The sequence below is a fragment of the Mastomys coucha genome, unplaced genomic scaffold (genome assembly GCF_008632895.1).
Source record: "Mastomys coucha isolate ucsf_1 unplaced genomic scaffold, UCSF_Mcou_1 pScaffold21, whole genome shotgun sequence".
NCBI lineage: Eukaryota > Metazoa > Chordata > Mammalia > Rodentia > Muridae > Mastomys > Mastomys coucha.
In genome coordinates this window covers 105,055,486-105,074,127 of record NW_022196904.1, presented here as the reverse complement: position 1 = coordinate 105,074,127, position 18,642 = coordinate 105,055,486, and the positions used below count along the sequence as shown (strand labels likewise).

The 18,642-nt window shown below is 48.8% G+C and overlaps 1 protein-coding gene across 17 annotated transcripts in view; it reads left to right on the top strand.

Moving 5' to 3' along the window:
* The window catches only part of Plekha7 (pleckstrin homology domain containing A7), a 186,096-nt gene that overhangs the window by 158,199 nt on the left and 9,255 nt on the right, over positions 1 to 18,642 (top strand). For 10 of the 17 annotated variants that reach the window (XM_031388000.1, XM_031388001.1, XM_031387999.1 and 7 more), the window contains 11 exons: positions 2,627 to 2,707; positions 5,860 to 5,928; positions 6,102 to 6,182; positions 7,641 to 7,790; positions 8,300 to 8,401; positions 10,462 to 10,570; positions 10,673 to 10,899; positions 13,651 to 13,839; positions 13,925 to 14,042; positions 15,018 to 15,121; positions 15,862 to 16,062. In XM_031388000.1, coding sequence (XP_031243860.1) covers positions 2,627 to 2,707; positions 5,860 to 5,928; positions 6,102 to 6,182; positions 7,641 to 7,790; positions 8,300 to 8,401; positions 10,462 to 10,570; positions 10,673 to 10,899; positions 13,651 to 13,839; positions 13,925 to 14,042; positions 15,018 to 15,121; positions 15,862 to 16,062 — 1,431 coding nt within the window. Of the gene's footprint in view, positions 1 to 2,626; positions 2,708 to 5,859; positions 5,929 to 6,101; positions 6,183 to 7,640; positions 7,791 to 8,299; positions 8,402 to 10,461; positions 10,571 to 10,672; positions 10,900 to 13,650; positions 13,840 to 13,924; positions 14,043 to 15,017; positions 15,122 to 15,861; positions 17,358 to 18,642 lie in introns of those variants that run through there. The other 7 variants (XM_031388007.1, XM_031388013.1, XM_031388002.1 and 4 more) reach the window with 3 other exon arrangements.

The window sequence follows — 18,642 nt, the reverse complement described above, 5'->3', positions numbered from 1 at the left end:
CCAAGTATGATGATACACACCTGGGGTTCCAGCTTCTTGAGGGACTGAGACAGGAGGGGTCATTTGAGCCTGTAAATTAGAGGCCAGCCCACAGAACGTAATTACTTTCTCCCTTTAAAAAAATTTTTTTAAACCAGGCAAGGTGGCTTGCTCCTTGGGTCCTGGCACTGAGAGGCAAAGGAGAGTGAATCTTTGTGAGTCTGAGGCCAGCCTAGTCTACATAGTGAGTTCCAGGACAACCAGCAAAGCTTCCTGTAGAGGCTCTCTGTCACAAAGAACAAACTTCAGAGCCTGGCATGATGCATGCCTTTAGACCCAGCACTCAATAAGGCAGAGACAAAAGGATTGCTTCAAGTTCAAAGCCAGCTGGGCTGCATAGTTCCAGTCCAGCCAAGGATACAAAAATGCTGACTCAAAAATAAATAAATAAAAATAAATTTAAAAGCAGGGGTTAGAGGTAAAGCAGGTATAGGTACTTGCTACCAAGCCTCATGACCTGAAACTAGGACCCATGTCGTGGAAGGGGAGAATCAAGTCCATAAGTTGTCCTCTGACCACAACGCGTGCACTATAGGATATACACACAGATGAATGCATAAATAAGTTTTGTTCTTTTTTTTTTTTTTTAAGATATCTTCTGAGTTCACACTCTTGTGCCCAGGATCCTCTACTCCACTCAGGTGTGACTGTTGCACACACTAAAATTTGAGGTCAGCCATTCAGGAACAGAGATTACTAAGCCCAGCCATGAACTAAACCACTAGGGAATTTGGAAAATGCATGTCTTAGGGTTTCTATTGCTGGGAAGAGATACCATGTCCATGGCAACTCTTATAAGGGAAAACATTTCATTGGTGCTGGACTACAGGTCAGAGGTTTAGTCCATTATCATAGGCAGACATGGTCCTGGAGAAGGAACTGAGAGTTCTACATCTTGAGCTGCAGGCAGTAGGAAGTGGTTGCCATACTGGATGTGGCATGAACATCTGAGTTCTCAAAGCCTCCTCCCCCCCCCCCCCCCCCCCCCCCCCCCCCCCCCCCCCCCCCCGCCCAGTGACCACTTCCTCCAACAAGGCCACACCTCCTAACTGTCTAAGGGGGGGGGCATTTTCCTTCAAACCACTACAATGCACATCAATGCTGAAGTCTTATGTTTAGAGAGTCTGACTTAATCGACCAATTCCTTCAGTGTTTTTTAAATACAGCGAGGGTTGAGAAAGATTACCTCAAAGTGGTTGTTTTGTATTTTTTGTTTTTGTTTTGAAACAAGGGCTCTTCTATCCCAGGTTGTCCTTGGATGCCCGATGACCTTGAACTTGTATCTTTTTGCCTCTTTCTCCCGAGTACTAGGGTTTGGCAGGTACATTTATGTTCACTTTATATGGTAGTAAATGGAGCCCAAGGCTAGACAATCACAGAACCAACTGAACTACATCTTGGAAGTGGTGGCTTTCAAGTGTGGTTTCCAACCAGTCATGGCAGCAATACCTGGGAATCTGTTAGGAATGCCAAATCTTGAGTCCTAGTCCAGACCTGCTCAACAAGGACCGCCAGGGTGCAGCCAAGCCTTCCTGATGATTCTACAAACTAAAGTTGGAGGGCGTGAGTAGGAATTCTGAAACCAAGCTGGGGATGTAACTTGGGGTAAAGTACTTGTCTAGTATACATGAGGCCCTGGGTTCCATTTCCAGTACTGTAAATAAAAAATAAAACTTTGTTGGTTGGGATCTACCCCCCTTGGGGTGGAGACAGTTTTTTTTTTCTTTGCATTTCTTTTTTCTTTTTTTTCTTTTTTTTTTGTTTGGTTTTTTGAGATAGGGTTTATCTGTGTAGCCCTGACTGTCCTGGAACTTACTCTGTAGACCAGGCTGGCCTCGAACTCAGAAATCCACCTGCTTCTGTCTCCCAAGTGCTGGGATTAAAGGTGTGCGCCACCACCACCCCCCGGCTCCTTTGCATTTCTTTAACGTGTCTGTGTGCATGTGTATATGGAGGTGTGTGTGCATATGTTAAGGCCTGCATGTGGAGGTCAGAGACAACCTTCAGTGGCTGGTTCTCTCTTTCCACCATATGGCTCCTGGAGATTAAGCACAGGTCCTCAGGCTCAGTGATAGCATTGTATACTGAGCCATCTTGAGGCCTGACAGACTATATACAACCCCAGTCGTAAGCATTTGGATCCTTGGATTAGGCATGAACATTTAGCTGTACCCAAGTGTGGAATTGAAGTCTGAGTAATTTCTGTTGGAAATAATTGTTAGAAATGAGATGAATGCATACACGGAGTTTCTAGGTATTACAGAACCTGGTGAGGGAGGCAGGAAGAAGCAGATCTCTTCTGTCAGACTTTCCCTCACCTTCCTCAGGAAGGAAGTGAACCAGGAAGTGGCCCTTGTGCATAGTCAGCCCACACAGGGGCCCCCAAGCAAGCAAAGCTGGTTAGGCCAGTTCTTTAGAGGCTGTCCCAAGCTGGGAGCTCACATCACCAAGGCTTAACTGTCTTAACTGTCTGCGCACCTCATCTCTGAGGTTCCCCTTCTCCAGCCCCCAGACTGTGGCTGCTTCCAGTGTTGTTGGATGTCTCACCTGTTACGTTTTGTTGTATTTGCCTTTCTGTTTGGAACAGATTAAAAATAATGAACCTTTGATCAACGTGCTTTACAAAGTGCTGAAGAAGTCAGCACGGGGCTGTCGGCCCGGGAGAAGCGTAAGATGATCGGATCCGTGTCTCCAGGCGGGGCCATTCCATTGCTTCTGGCTCAGGGCCGGCACCATCACTTGCTTAAGCAGTTGCTCTCCTGACCGCCCTACGCTTCCTGCAAGTCATTTCAGTTGATTTTCTTTAACCCAAAGCTCTCTCTTCAGCATTGTGGCTGAGCCGCTCATCTGTGGTGTCCTGTGGCTCCATCTTTTGTGTTGCAGAGGGGTGGGGAGCTTGCCTGGCTTGCCACCAGCTTGCATTGTGTCTCCATCCTCACTTGTCTGCCTCCACATTGGTAGGGCTGAGCATGAGTTTACGAGAGGGAAGAGCAGTTCTTAACTTTAGATAAGTCTTAGATCCCACTGTCTCTGCCTTTTCTGGGGGCAGGATATTGACACGCAGCTCCCAGTTTGAAACTGGATGGCCACCCCATGTCTCCTTTGCTATGTAACCAGCTCTTGGAGCATTCTGAGGGAGGCTACTGACTGGGGGTGGGGGTGGGGGCAAGTGTCATGTTCTGATGTGGTAGAGGAAAGGTAGGGTGACCCAGGGGCCAAGTCTCTTCCTATGTAGAGATTCTTTAAGATGAATGGGAACCCGAGACCTTTGATATTTCTGGTGACAGATACTAGGGACATTTGTTGATGTTTTAAGTGGATAGAAATACTGTTACCGCTGAGCGGAATTTAAAAAGGGGAATGTAACTGCCATGTACTACCCATGGCTGTACCTGTTCATCAGAGCATCCTTTCTCTGGAATAGAGCTAAGTTGAAAGACCTCTGAGGAGTATAAGTCTTTCAGGGAGTTGGTGCCCTGTCGCCTGTGACCTTTACTCCATCGGAAGCCAAACCAGCCTGTCTGATTTGGACATGTTCATGAACTCACTCAGCTAACATTCTCCAGATCTCCTCCATATGCCAGGCCCTGGCTGGGCTTCAAGGATAGAGAGAAAATACATCCTAGTCTCCACAGTGCCCCGCCTAATGTGGTTAATGTGTCTGGAGAGGAGAAATGAGCAAACATCATTGTAATTTGATACTGGAAGCCCCACAGCAGTGACAGGCACCCTGTGTGAGAGGGACACACTGAAGGACACCAGACCCACTCAAAAGGAAGAAAGAAAGGCAAGGACTTTGAATTCCCAACTCCCAACATCCTATCTCTCATCAGGGAGAATGAGAGACACCTATTTCTTAGAAGAGAGGGAATGCAGGTATCCCTGGAGGGAGAGAGAAACAAAAGGTTGGCCCCAGGGTCACTGAGGACAGCAGTAAAGGACACACTTCCAGAGGGGACAGCAGTAAAGGACACACTTCCAGAGGGGGTGACACCAGAAGGCTTAATTCAGATTTCTCTTTCTCAGAATGTCCTCATTTCTTTCCTGATGGTGCTGGATAAATGAGGCGTTGCTCAGTTAGATCCTCCGCCTTATTTAAGCATCAAAAACATCCTCAATAAAAAAGCTTCAGGGGAAATGGGGGGGGAGAGTTTGCTGGGGGAAATCCCCAGAGTGCACCTCAATTTGAAAGTGATTTCTAGCTAGTTAACGAGCCAAGGCCAGCTTCTTCAGAGAAGAGACCAACTCCCAGCCCTCCCCTCAGGCCTCCATGTGTTCTAACTATGTATATGCATTTTTGTATATATACTCTGCATAGACCCCAAGGGTCTATGCTTGCTGAACTCTTCCTCACATGCCAGGCTTTATATTCAGACTCTACCACAAAATAACCAAGGCCAGGGTCCCTGCCTGTAGTTGTGTGACCAAATGGAAGCAGTCCTCAGCTCAAAGTGAGAAGTCGTTTGCCTTCTGTAGTGAGATGGCTCAGTGGTCAAGAAGAGCACTGGCTTCTCTTCCAGAAGACACAGGTTCCATTCCCAGCACCCACATAGCAACTCACATGTCTGTAACTTCAGTTACAGGAGATCCAACAACCTCTTCTGGCCTCCATGAGTCTATAGACCCATGCATATGATATGATACGCAGACATACATGCAGGCAAAATACCATGCATAGAAAATAAATATTCTTTTAAAGAAGTCATTTGATAGTGGCTTGGACTTGCTGAGGGAGGGTGTAGGGCAGTTGGGCACATGGCTGTGGTTAGTCTGAAGAGAATGATTGATAGCACTTTTGACTCCTGGCTCATACTGGCAAACTTCTTGGCCCTTCCAGATGGGGTGGGGAGAAAACAAAGACTATCACTTCAGCAAATGGCTGTCTGTTCATTCTGGAGCCCTCTGCCTAGCTCGCGCGTGCGCGCGCGCACACACACACACACACACACACACACACACACACATACACACACACACACACAGTACCTGACTCTGCTATGGTTACCCTGTTCTCCATGTCTACTGGTGAGAGCTGCAAAACAGAACAGAGGAAGGCTGGCTGTCTGACTTGAGGTGCTTTAACCTGACCTTGCCTTAGCCACAGAGACCCACATCTTCACAGCCTATGAAAGGAAGGTGCCCGGGGAAAGGGAAGCATGGGATAGAGAGTCGGAATCCACTTCTCAGGAGTCAATGAGAACAGGAAGGCAGTGAGGTGCCTGCTTACAGTTGACTGGGGATGTAAAATGGGGTGTTCTACTGGCCTGGAAGTGTGGGTGACTTGTTCATTGCTTTGTTGAGGTGGTAAGATAGGTTGTAACTCACGTGAGTACAGCCAAGCCTGGTTGTCTGGGTGTGAATCTTAAACCACTGGCTGGGTCTGACCTGTGTCCCTGGCCTTGTCCATGGGGAAGTGGCTTCTCAGAGACCTGAAACAGAGACCTGGTCAGCAACCGGACAAACTGTGTTTGTCCTTAGGTATAGTAGCACACCTCTTTTACCAATGAGAAATCTCCAAAGACTCATAGAAATGTGTCATGCTCATTTGGGGCATACTGATGACCCTGGGACTTGAGCACCTGCATTTTCTTTAATTTGAGACACTTAATGCTTCTACTAGGATCACCGGCAGGTTTCAGTTTTTCCGTAAAACGAAGCAGGCATTAAAACAATGCAGATAGTGCTCAAGTTCTTGTCCATTTTGTGCCATGAGCCTCCTGCCTTGCTGAGACTTCCACATCCATCCACCATAGGACTAACCTTCCGTCCTGCTACTTGGCTCCACATACCACGTTAATCATTAAATTGTTCACCTCCCAGATGACAGGCCGAGACCTTCTTAAGGATCGAAGTCTGAAGCCCATGAAGATCGCCGAGAGTGACATTGATGTGAGTTACCAGTGACAGGCTGGCTCCTTGGCCACCTCCTGACCTGGACCTGGGAAGCTTCCGGAAGGGTTTCCATATTCTCTGTCCAGAGGCTTTCTGCTCTTATTCCTGATGCCATGCACCATGTTCTCACTCCCTTCCCCCAGTCCTCTCCAACTCATTCTTGCTCATAGGTCAAGCTGAGCATCTTCTGTGAACAAGACAGGATACTCCAGGACTTGGAAGACAAGATCCGAGCTCTCAAGGAGAACAAAGTATGCATGATTTCTGCATAGTAGTGGGATGGGAGGGAGGGGGGACAGTACCCATCTTGGCTTTGCTGACACAGTATTGGCACTCCTGTGTTAGCATTAATCAACAGGAGGGGGCAGTGGTGTAACAGGCTATAGAGTGCTTGTGTGAACATGTGTGAAGCCCTATAAAATACATAAACAGGTATGATTAGCATACACTATAAGCCTAGCACTTGGAAGGTAGACTCCAAATCAAAATTTTCATCCTCAGCTATACAATGCTTAGTCCTATTTCAAAAAAACCACATAAAACATAAACAAGGGTATTAGTTTATTCAGTCTTTTTTTTTTTTATCTAAGGGTATTCCTCAAAAGCTATCTGAGCTTCCCCTGTTGTGATTAAAATTAATTGAGGGTTTCTACCCCACCTTCGATCATTCAGTTCCCAAATAAATCCTTTATGTTTATAACAAGTCTTAAAGCTCTAGAGCTGGGCAGATATCAACCCTCGGAGCTATTTTGTCTAGTTCCTTGTCTACTTCCCTGTCAATAACTGTGATAGAACTTGCCACGCTCTGCCTGGGCCACTCTTAACTCCAACTGGCCAGTCCTCATGACCATGTTCTCACAATTCACTTACCTCATGGTATCTTCGTCTCTCTTCACCTCTCTGATTGATCTCCTCATGGTCTCTGCTTCAGACCCCAAAGCCCAGCAACCGAAGCCCCATCTACCTCCCCTCTGCCCAGCTCCAGGCTGGAGGCCTCTTTATTTAACTAGTAGTTTTAAACTAAGGAACATGGTTACATAGCATCACTCGGTGCACATGCAGATCTCTTCATCCCTGAGGCAGCCAGATCTTGGGGTCTAGTATTCAGCATTACAGTACAGAGTAACAGACCAAACCTCAACACTCCCCTCCTTTTAGGGAGAATAGTCTGCTTGGTTCAAGTAACCCCTTCTCTGTGCTGGCCCATGTCTCAGCCTAGGAGAGGTTCTTCATTGGTAGCTCTGATGGCTTCACACAAAACCCAGAGGTCTGCCTTGGAGAAAGTGGCCCTCTTCACACCTGGCAACGCCTTTTGCTTCCTCGGGTTCCTTACCCCAGGGATCTGGGCTGGGAAGGCAAGAGTGAACTGGGACCACAGTTATGGCTTCAGGTTGACTTTTCTGTCTTTGTATTTTAATAAGCTATATTTGTGGTGTTGAAGATCTGTGGCATTCACAAGATCTTGCAAAGGTTCTCTGTCGATTTGTCCATTTGTTTCCAGATAATCTATAAGGGATCAGAAGCTTCTGCACCTACCTTGTAGATAAGAAAGCTGAGGCAGAGCTTTCTTGAGACTGCCTCATGGGCCAATGAGCTGCTGTCCAAGGCCCCGTGTCTGTTCCCGCTCAGCTCGCCTCTTTGGCCTCAGTTGTTTGGTTCCTTGGGGGATAGCTCGCCCACCCTCTTGCTCTTGGTCCTTTCTGGCACAGGACCAGCTCGAATCCGTGCTGGAGGTGCTGCACAGGCAGACAGAGCAGTACCGAGACCAGCCACAGCACCTGGAGAAGATCACCTGCCAGCAGAGGCTCCTGCAGGAGGACCTTGTCCACATCCGTGCGGAGCTCTGCAGAGAGTCCACGGTATGTAGAGGGTAAAGAGGTAGCAGGCACTTCCCCTGGGGGCTGGGCATGGCTGTATTCCCATTTCCCTGAGATGCTGAGATGAGGCCAGGAGTGAGAACTTGTCACTGCCTCCTGTGGTGGTGACTTATCCAGGTGATTATGTCTGACTGTATCCACACCCTAGGCTTCTTTCCATCAGGATAGTTGAGGGATGCCCAGTTTCTTGGAGAAGTCTGCAGACTGTATTTTAGTCTGCATAGTGCATTCTGAGATGTCAGAATGTCCACCGTTGTGGCTGTCAGTCTAGTGTGGTGTTGACCTTCCCACCAGGGTAGGGAGGAAAACCGTCTTGGGGGAGCACAGTTGGCCAGGATTACCTGCTCCTATCTCCTTTCCACCAGGCTGCCTAAGCCTTCCCCTTCCATCTTTACCTAGGGGGCAGCAGGTTAGGGGTGGGTGTCCTTGAGGCTGGGAGGGGACAAGGTGAGGGCACATCTAGGGACCAGAAGTGTTTTACTTGCCAATAGGAGATGGAAAACGCATGGAACGAGTACCTGAAGTTGGAGAAGGATGTGGAACAGCTAAAGCAGACCCTGCAGGAGCAACACAGGAGAGCCTTTTTCTTCCAGGTGACCAAGAGAGAGGGTTGTCACCTCCCTCATCTCCAAAACTAGCCTGTTAGGGCTGTGAACTCTGCCAAGCAGCTGTCCCAAGTTCTACCTTAGCAGGGAACTCTTTGTTCTCGGTGCCTAACTCTCAGTGTTTGGGAAAGAGCTGATCCTTTAAAAGAGCAGAGCCAAGAGGAACTTAGTTCAGTCCCTATATCCACCTGGAGTGTACTTTGGAGGTCCAGGGTGAATTTCTCTTGGATTCTTAGACAACAGCAGGAAGTCCAGCCTCTGTCTTGTTTCTGGTAGTCACTTATTGGCCTGAGGAGAAAGTTTGAATCAGTCCCTGGAGTCTCCTCTTCTCTCATTTATGTTCATTTGCTCATTTCTGGAGCCAGACTGGCTGATCCCTACCTCTGTGACCCCTGGCCAAATTGGAAGAAGTGACTTTAGCTTAAAGTCAAAATATTCAGAGGGCATAAAGGTGATGAGCACCTTTAATTTCAAGAGTTGGGAGGCAGAGGAGACCCAATCTCTGAGTTCAAGGCCAGCCTGGTCTACAGAGCAAGTCCCAGGACAGCCAGGACTACATGGAGAAAAAAAAAAAAAAAAGTCAGGACATTCTAGCTGGCCTGTGCTCTCTCCTATTGTAATAAGCATCAGGCTTCTACCCCACCCTCAAAGTTTTTAAATTAGAAAATGGCCTGTTTTCCCACTGTACTTCAGATCTGTCTCTTCTTGGGGCTTTGACATAGATTCGGCATATTTGAATTCAGCAAGTGTTCCTGGAGGCATCTTGTGCACAGGGCACCACACTATGCCACATGCCACTTTGAGAGCTGGACTTGCTAACTGATGATGGGATTCTGAGCTAGGTTCCTCTTTCAGATCATTTAGTGAATATGTGAACTCGGGATGTTCCTCTAACCCACAGAAACCAAGGAACTTCTCTGGAGAATTTTGTTTTCTCTTTTCCCATGGGCCTACTGTCCCCCACTCATAGATGGTTCTTGGAGATTCTGAGGACAATGTGAAAACTCTTGCCTCTGGTTCAGATGACCCCAGAGAAACCCTAGATCCCACTGTTATTCCCCCCCCATCCACCCCCAAGCCCCATAACTCCCTTCATTAGATACAACAGTCCATAATACTGTAATAGCTTGAACATACTGAGGTACTCCTATTGCTAAAATATTCCCAAAGGTTGGTTCTAGTTGTTGCTGAGGTATATCTGTAGCCCATGCTTTTTGAGAAAGGTCTCAGAAAGGTTTGCATAAACCATGCTGGCCTTGAACTTGAAATGCTAATCCATTTTTTTTTCTTTTTCTTTTTTTTTTTTTAAGATTTATTTATTATATATAATTACACTGTAGCTGTCTTCAGACTCTCCAGAAGAGGGCGTCAGATCTCATTACAGATGGTTGTGAGCCACCATGTGGTTGCTGGGATTTGAACTCAGGACCTTTGGAAGAGCAGTCAGTGCTCTGAACCACTGAGCCATCTCTCTAGCCCCCCCCCCCTTTTTTTCCTTAAGCTAGAGTTTCATTATGTAGCCCCAGCTGGCCTCCAACTATGTAAGCCAGAACTCCCTGTGCCTCTGCCTCCTGAGTGCTGACAGTAAGGGTGCGCGTACCACCACAGCAGGCATTCCCACTGTGTTTAAGAGTACACCTGAGCAGTATAAGTCCATTCCCATGTGGTGCAGCCATATTCCAGAATCTTCCATCTTGTGAAAGTGAAAACCTGTTCTCTTCCCCCTCCCTTCCTCTGGTCCAGGCTCCCCACCACCGTCCGTCTTGGTGAGACTGATTAGGTGTTGCATGCGTCATTTAAGTTCATCCTATGCTGTTGCAGACCATTTATTTTTAAGTTAGGTAAAGTAGGCCAGTTGAGCTGGTGAACACTGCTCGCCCCAACATTCCTCACTGGCCTGCTTCTCAAGCAGACTTTGAGTGGGGCCTGGCAGGTTTCAAAGGTTGTGCCACCCCTATGGTAAAGGACTCTGACTAAAGACAAATCCTCAGAAGAAACTTTTAGTGAGGAGCCAAGAAGATTCTGAACAGGCCCACTGTGTTCCCCAGGAGAAGTCACAGATACAGAAGGATCTGTGGAGGATTGAAGATGTCATGGCAGGCCTGAGTGTGAATAAAGAGAACTACAGAGTCCTGGTGGGATCTGTCAAAAATCCAGGTAAGACAGCCAGCCATCTTCCTGGTGTAGGACACGGAGGGGCAGGCAGAATGGCCCATGCACTGAGAGTCTCCCTTGTATCGTTTCTGCCTGTACCCTCAGAAAGGAAAACGGTGCCTTTGTTCCCTCACCCATCTGTGCCTTCACTCTCTCCAACTGAGAGCAAGCCGGCCCTGCAGCCCAGCCCTCCCACCAGCCCCGTGCGGACACCTCTGGAGGTCCGACTCTTTCCGCAGCTGCAGACCTATGTGCCATACCGACCTCACCCGCCCCAGCTGAGGAAAGTGATGTCTCCTCTGCAGTCACCAACCAAGGCAAAGCCTCAGGCGGTAAGCTGCCGCAGCTAGGAGCTGAGGGTGTGCTGGGTGACTTCCTCGAGAGATACGAACACAGTCAGGTCACCTCACATAAGACACTGATAACATACCAAAGAAATGACTCCACCTAAGTACAGCTTGATGACCAGTGAGTTCATTGGGCTTCCTTACAGCAGGGGTGAAGTGTGGCTTACAGCAAACGTGAGTGACCCCCAACACCTGCATCATTGCAGAGTCTGCCTTAGCTTGGGCAATGACTCCTAAAAGCTGCATTGGCAGAATTGCTGGTTTTGCTCCATTTTGAGATCTCCCACCCAAAGCCCAATGTGAGGTGCAGACCAGAGCAGCAGCCTTGATGGGGAGGAGGCTGCTGATGTGCAGCAAGGTGCCTAGCAGCCAGGGCTGGGCACAGAGGGAGAGGTGCCAGCCTGGGAGCCAGGGCACTAAGATGCCAGTCCTCAGTTTTTCACTGGGTTCTTCACAAGTCTCTCATTTTTCTGAGCTATCTCAGTTTTCTCTGGAGCGGAGGATAGAATCTGGGGCCTCAGGAAAAGCAGTTAGTGTTGGCAGCCTCCGTTTTATTATTTTGTATGGTTGTTTGCTTGTTTTAGACATTTACATGTGTGTAACAGAAATAACTGTCCTGGGGCTAGAGAGATGGCTCTGCAGTTAAAAATGCTGACTGCTCTCGCAGAGGACCCAGGTTCAATCCCCAGCACCTGTATGGCAGCCAGCCCTGACTATAACTCCAGTCCCAGGGGATTTGATGCCTTCTTTTGGCACCGAGCATTTATGTTCACAGACATACATGCAGGCAAAATACCCATACACATAAAATAAAAATAAATCTCAAATTTGTTTTGTTTTGTTCTTAAGACATGGTTTCTCTGTGTAGCCTTGGCTATACTAGAATTCACTTTGTGGACCAGGCTGGCCTTGATACCTTGAATTTTTTTTTTTTTTTAATGGACTATCTGGGGCTTAAGCGACAGCTCAGTGATTGAGAATACTGACTGCTTTCTGAGAGGCTGGAGGTTTGGGTCCCAGCACCAAGAGCAGGTGGCTGGAACCACCTGGAACTCCAGCTCCAGGAGATCTGAAGCCTCTGAGGACATGTGCCCTCGTATGTGTACACCCACATGTGGATACATGCACCTGCATGTAATGCAAGGTTTCTATTAAAATATCCATTCTGAGCTGGGCGATGGTGGCGCACGCCTTTAATCCCAGCACTTGGGAGGCAGAGGCAGGCGGATTTCTGAGTTTAAGGCCAGCCTGGTCTACAGGGTGAGTTCCAGGACAGCCAGGACTACACAAAGAAACCCTGTCTCGAAAAACCAAAACAAAAAACAAAACAAAACAAAAAACTGGAAATGGTCTCAGCATGGTGGTACACGCCTTCAGTCTTGGCAGAGACAGGTAGATCTGAGTTCCAGATCAGCCAGGGCTTAATAGAGAAACTCTGACTCAAAAAAAACCCTAAATAAATAAACAAAACTAAAAAATAATCATGGGTAATTTTAAAGAACAGAGGAACAAGAGCCGCAGAGAAAGTGTCTAAGAAAATGTCCCTCAGCCACCCTATCTCTAGCCATTTTCTTCAATCATAGACAATGGGTATTTTGGGCTTATCTTTGTGGAGAGCTTTCTGGACACTGGTGATTCTGATGGCTTGTCATGGTTGGAAACTGCTGATTCTAGGGAGCCTGTGCCTGTCTTAGGCAGACGGCTTACCTTTTGCCCACCAGTGAAGTGCTTGGTTTCAAAGGCTGCTGACAGGAGACCAGTGAGGGTAGCTCAGAGGGTAAAGGCACTCACTGCCAAGCCTAACCTGAGTTAGACCCCCCAAGACCCACATGGTAGCAGAGGAGAACAGATCCCCACATGTTGCCTTTGACAGCATTTGCACGTCATGGCATGTATATGCTTACACACATGCACACAGACATACATGTGCAAACACACTAAAATGTGAAACTTTTTTCCCCCCCAAAAGCTGGTTTTTGCAAAACCAGCTTGGACTCTTCCCTAGATTTTATGAAATCCTGAAATAGAAGGTCAGACTAGAGTAAAGAGGGGAGAGTTAGTGAGGAAGGGGTACAGCTGTCAACAGTGAGTGAGTTTTTTTGGCAATCAGGTTGGTCTCCTGGCATGGGAGAGCCACAGCCCCCAAGAACCCAGCAAGTACATTGAGTACCAAGGAGACTAGCCTTGTCCCCTTCCTCCCAGGAAGTGAGCAACCGCCTCTCCTGCCCTCTTGTCAGTCCACTAGTTGGAAAGGAGAGACTTTGTAAGAAGGTTCATTTCAAAGCGAAAGAAGAGAGTGCCGACTGATGGACAGATCCCCCCACAGAAGGACCCAGGTCTATGTGAGAGCCACCCGGAGTCTGCTCAGGCTGAACACTATAGGGCTGGCAGATGTCTGTCCCTGGGGTGGGTGCTGTCACCATCTTAGAAGAGGTAGTCAGCATCCTGCCTCTCCTGATGTACATGCTGAGGAAGCAGGTGTCATTTGACACTGCCAAGAACATAGATCCAGGACACTGAGTGCTGGAGCTGGGAACACACTGTCACTGGTAGCACTTTAAACTACAAAGCATGCCTTATCAAAGAGAAGAGTCAGAATGGAGATGGCCCCTCCAAGCTTCCTTGGCTGGGGTGATGATGTACATCTGAAGTGGCTGACCCTGTGGCAGTGCCTCGTAAGAGCACCCCCTTCAATCCCATCCCTCTTACACTGGATCTGGCTCTCTTTCTGCACAGGAAGACGAGGCACCTCCCAGGCCACCACTTCCTGAACTCTACAGCCCAGAGGACCAGCCCCCGGCTGTGCCACCTCTGCCAAGAGAAGCCACCATCATTCGGCACACATCTGTGCGAGGGCTAAAACGACAGTCGGATGAGAGGAAGAGGGACCGGGAGCAGGGCCAGTGTGTGAACGGGGATTTGAAGGTGAGCTGTGAAGACCAGGCGTGTCCACTGAGTGAAAGGGGCGGTGTGACGATAGTGACTTGATAGCCTCAGACTCTGTCCACAGGTGGAGCTCCGGTCCTACGTGAGTGAGCCTGAGCTGGCCAGCCTCAGTGGGGACGTGCCTCAACCCTCCCTGGGCCTCGTGGGCTCTGAGAGCAGGTACCAGACGCTGCCAGGCAGAGGTAAGGCAAGACTGTGACTCCTTCAGGAATTTCACACTTCCTTAGCACTCACAGCCTCTACACAGACCTCCTTCCAAGCTTGGCTTGCACAGGATCTAGCTGTGACTGCTGAAAGGGAGTACCAGTCTGACCTCAGGAGTGGTTTGGTTTTCCTCCCTTTTCTGCCTCCGAAAGCAACAACAGTGATTGCCTTTAAGTCTGACACTGTTGACCCGTTCAGTATGAGCCTCATACTCAACAGTGCTGGTAGGCAGGTGCTGTTAGGATTCTCATTTTAAAGATCCAGAAACGGAGGCAGGGGCTGGAAAGATTGTGTAGTGGTTAAGAGGCTGACTGTTCTTCCAGGAGGACTCAGGTTCAATTCCCAGCACCCCACATGATGGTTCGCAACTGTTCACATAACTCTTGCATGATATATATCTCCAATATCCATAAATAAAATTAAGGAAAAAGAAACCTAAGGTAAGAGAAATTAAGCAATTGCCAGTTAGCTGATCACAGAGGGGGCACCAATCTCAGAGCTTTGGCTCCAGATCATGGCAGCCTGCAGGCTAGGGTGCTGGGAACCAGCAATGAGGCCATATCAGACCTGTGTCAGCCTGAGACTCAGGGAGTCCTTTCTTCAGCCCATGGTCTCTTCACTGCGCTCCCTGTTTATCCCTAGCTGGATTCTCCATGGAGCAGGGGTGAAGGTTCTTCTATCCCTTCCCGCCTGCTGTAGCCCAGCACTTCTTGCATGGAACAGAGCTAGGGTCGTACACAGCTCAGTGGGGACAAAGGCCACCCAGGCCAACCCTCTTCTCTCTGTGTGTCCTGCCTCATCTAGGCTCAAGGAGAAAAGACCAAGACAAGTGGGTTGTTTACAAGGCTCTTTGGTCCCTCGGGAGAGTGGTGTGTGTGTGAGGGTCATTAGGGAGGGCTTGAGGCGTGTCCAACCACAGCACTTGTACATCTGAGTCTTTCTTCCTTGCTAAGGGCTCTCCGGCTCCACGTCCAGGCTCCAGCAGTCGTCCACCATTGCTCCCTATGTCACACTCCGGAGGGGTCTGAATGCTGAAAACAGCAGTGCAACCTTCTCTGTAAGTGACCATGGGATGTGGAGGGGCTCACACTCCATAGAAGGAAGGAGCCCTGGGATGGCAGTGACCAGCAAGCCATCAGGAACTTAGGATCCTCTTTCCCTCTCTCTCTCTCTCTCTCTCTCTCTCTCTCTCTCTCCTTCACACACACACACACACACACACACACACACACACACACACACACACACACACCTACCTACCACTCAACAAAAAGGCCATTCATTACACTGCTGTCTCTATTTTCTGATGACTGCCAAGCTTGTCAGGGCCATGAGAAGTCCAGGAGACCTATACCCTAGGTTCACCCTGGAGTGCAGATTGTCACCTTAGCCTGGTAAACCCAGCCTCGGGGTCGGCCTCTGCCCAGAAAATTCTTTAGGAAGAGAGGCTTTGGGTAATTAGAGGAAGTGCTTCTCTGTGGCTAAGATGAGCCCAAAGAGTGTATGAGAAAGAGACTAAGCAGGGAGAAGGCGAGGGTGTGGCTTAATTGGTAGAGTGTTTGCCTAGCATGTACAAGCCCCTGGGTCTGATCGATCCCCAGCACTGCATAAATCAGGTTTGATTGTCAACACCTATAATCCCAGCATTTGGGAGGAACAGCTGGGAGGGTCAGGCGTTTAAGGTTATCCTTGGCTAAGTAGTGAATTTAGGTCCAGCCTAGTCTGAGACCCTGCACTAAAAGCAGGAAGGAGCAGTGCCTCTCTCCCCATCTACTCTGTGTCCCCCCTCCTCCTCAGAGACCCAAGAGTGCCTTGGAGCGCCTGTACTCAGGGGACCACCAGCGGGGCAAGATGAGTGCGGAAGAGCAGCTGGAGCGGATGAAGCGACACCAGAAGGCTCTGGTCCGGGAGCGCAAGAGGACTCTAAGCCAAGGAGAGAGGACGGGTCTGCTCTCAGCCCGGTACCTCAGCCAGCCACTGCCTGGAGATCTCGGCTCAGTATGTTAAGCGGGGCTGGGACAGAGGCCAGAACTTCCCTAAGTCCCTCAAGCAGATGCATGTCACCTCCCAGGGTGACTTACGTGGTTGAGAGAACATCCCGAGGGGCTGCTTGTCCACAACCCCAGCTGTACGTGTGAGCTGGCCAGAGGATGACAGGAAACAGAGTAGTAGGGAGGATCTAGCAACAGAGGCCTCATCCTTTCTCCACGCTGAGTGAGAGGAGGCTCTGGGCTGAACTGCAGACTTGAGAGTGTAGGATTCGAGGAGTAGAGGAAGATGGGGAGGAATGATATGTTATGCAAGTCAACCACACAGCCTCCCAGTCTCCCAAGCAGATACTGCAGCCAGGGAAGGCAACTGAATAAGGGTTGTCATCCCCAACCCTGAGGTGCTGGTGGTCTCCCACAGCCTGCGGTGCTGAGGCCTCAGGTACTCAGGAGGGCTAGGGAAATTGGTGCTGCCCCTGATGGCTGATACTGCACCTGCCCACAGTTGCCTTAGGCCCATTGTAGGAACATTCCATTTGACTTTTGGGTTTGGAGCCCCCAGTTCCCCAGCCCTCTAGCCTGACTGCTCCCTCCCTAATTCATTGCACAAGCTCCTACGCTTCTAGTGTCCGCCGCTCATTGCCTCTAATCCTGCCTGATTGTCTTTACAGATGCTCTGAATTGGTACTGGCCCCTCTCTAATTGGCCAGTGCTGTCTATGACCAGGCTTGTACTAGCAGCTCACTGCTCCCCAGCCTAGCAGACATCCCTAGGTGTGGCTTACCTTTCCACTGCTCTGCTTTGTGTAGGCCAACTGACTGGTAATTCACTCATCCCAAAAGCTGCTCTGTGAGGACCACAGTCATTAGCAGAGGTCTGGGCATTGGGGATTTACCGATTCCATGCCTTACACTGGGCAATAAACATCAAATTTAGAGAGTGCGTGGTCTGAGGCCATTTGGTGGTAATTCCTCCTATCCCATCATGCAATTCCTTATGGAAAAGCTTTTATAATTCTGATATAGTAACTTGGATAGATAGCAAAATAAACTGTATTCATTCAGAGGGCCTCTCTGCAGCTATTAGTCACCAAATGGCTAGAATAATGTTTTTAAAAGCTATAAACCCATTAACTTTTAAGTATTATAAGCAAACATCATAAGGGGTAACCTGACTTTCTACAACCTGCTGTCTGGAACACAGAGAGTATTTCAAAACCATAATTCCAATACCTTGTACTTTTCCTTTGGGGGAAAAACAGGCTGTGTAAGTCTCATCAACGCCAATAAACGTGTTGCTCCCCATGACGGATTGGCGTGGTTCTTCCGCAGGGTACTTTGCAGAGTGCGGTGAACTTTTGCTGTTTGTGGAAGCAATCAGGCTGGGTTTAAATGAGGACTTGTCTCTTTTTGAGCACTTGTGAGCATGTAAGGAATTGTGTGTTTTCTTTGTGAACCATTAAATTTATCCCTGAACTTCAATTGCCTAAGTCTTCCAAACTGTAATTGGAAAACCATCACCACACACAATTCTGTTGGTTTGCTATGGAGAACCTGAGCTTGTGCATGAATGTGTGGAGCGTGCTGGCACGGCGATGGGGGTGATGGGGGCGATGGGCACCTTGGGCTTCAGGTGGGGTGGGGTGTGAAGCATCTTTGGCCGCTGGGGTACTGTGAGATGAATGGAGTGAGACGGAGGAGGTGACCACCTGAGGCCTCAGCATCCTCTCATCCTCACAAGAGAGTCCTTTGTTCTTTTAAGGTCAGAGGTCTGAAGTCCTCCAAAATACCCCTCCCCCAAAGCCTTCTGGTTTAGGAGCCATACACTCCAGGTGGGTGTACCAACAGTGGGAAAAAATGTGCCCTTCACAGCCTTCAAGCTCTTGAGGATGACCTCTCTGCTGGAAGTTCAGAAAGCCATCTTGGAGCGGTACAGACAAGCTTTGGTAGATTTTCCCTCCTGGGAAGAGACGTTGATACAAAGTTGCAACTGTAAAACAGCCTTGGAGCAATTCCGTTTGACCTCACTTTTTAGTTTGTTTTCTAGTTTAAGGAAAATGTCTTACCTCAAATGGTTACTATTTTCCACAGCAGTTTGCTATACTGGTGGCCAACCAAGTCCTTGGAACCGATTGGAACGCTCTACCAATGCTGGGATGCAGGTTCCCCAACTCTGCATCAGGCCTTTCCCGAACTCCCAGCAGAGAGGTGATCCCCAAGAGCTTGAAGGCTGTGAAGGATTTATTTTTTCCCACTGTTGGTGCACCCATCTGAAGTGTATGTCTCCTAAACCAGAAGGCTTTGAGGGAGGGGTATTTTGGAGGGGCAGGCCACCCTCTAATTCCTGGAAATAGTTTGGATCCCTGTGGACCACCTTAGGCTGGGTTTTCCTTCAGTATGCTAAGGATGCACATTTGAATACTCAGAGATCCTAGATCAGAGCCCAGCCAGCAGTGTGGAAGAGGCCACAGGACAATGGCAGAGGTGTTGTTTTTCAGTTACACACACACAAACAGCTATGACACTTGCCTAACGTCTCAAAAGTCCATCTTCTCAGGACCCCAGGCCTCAGGGCCCTGTGTGGCTCTTGA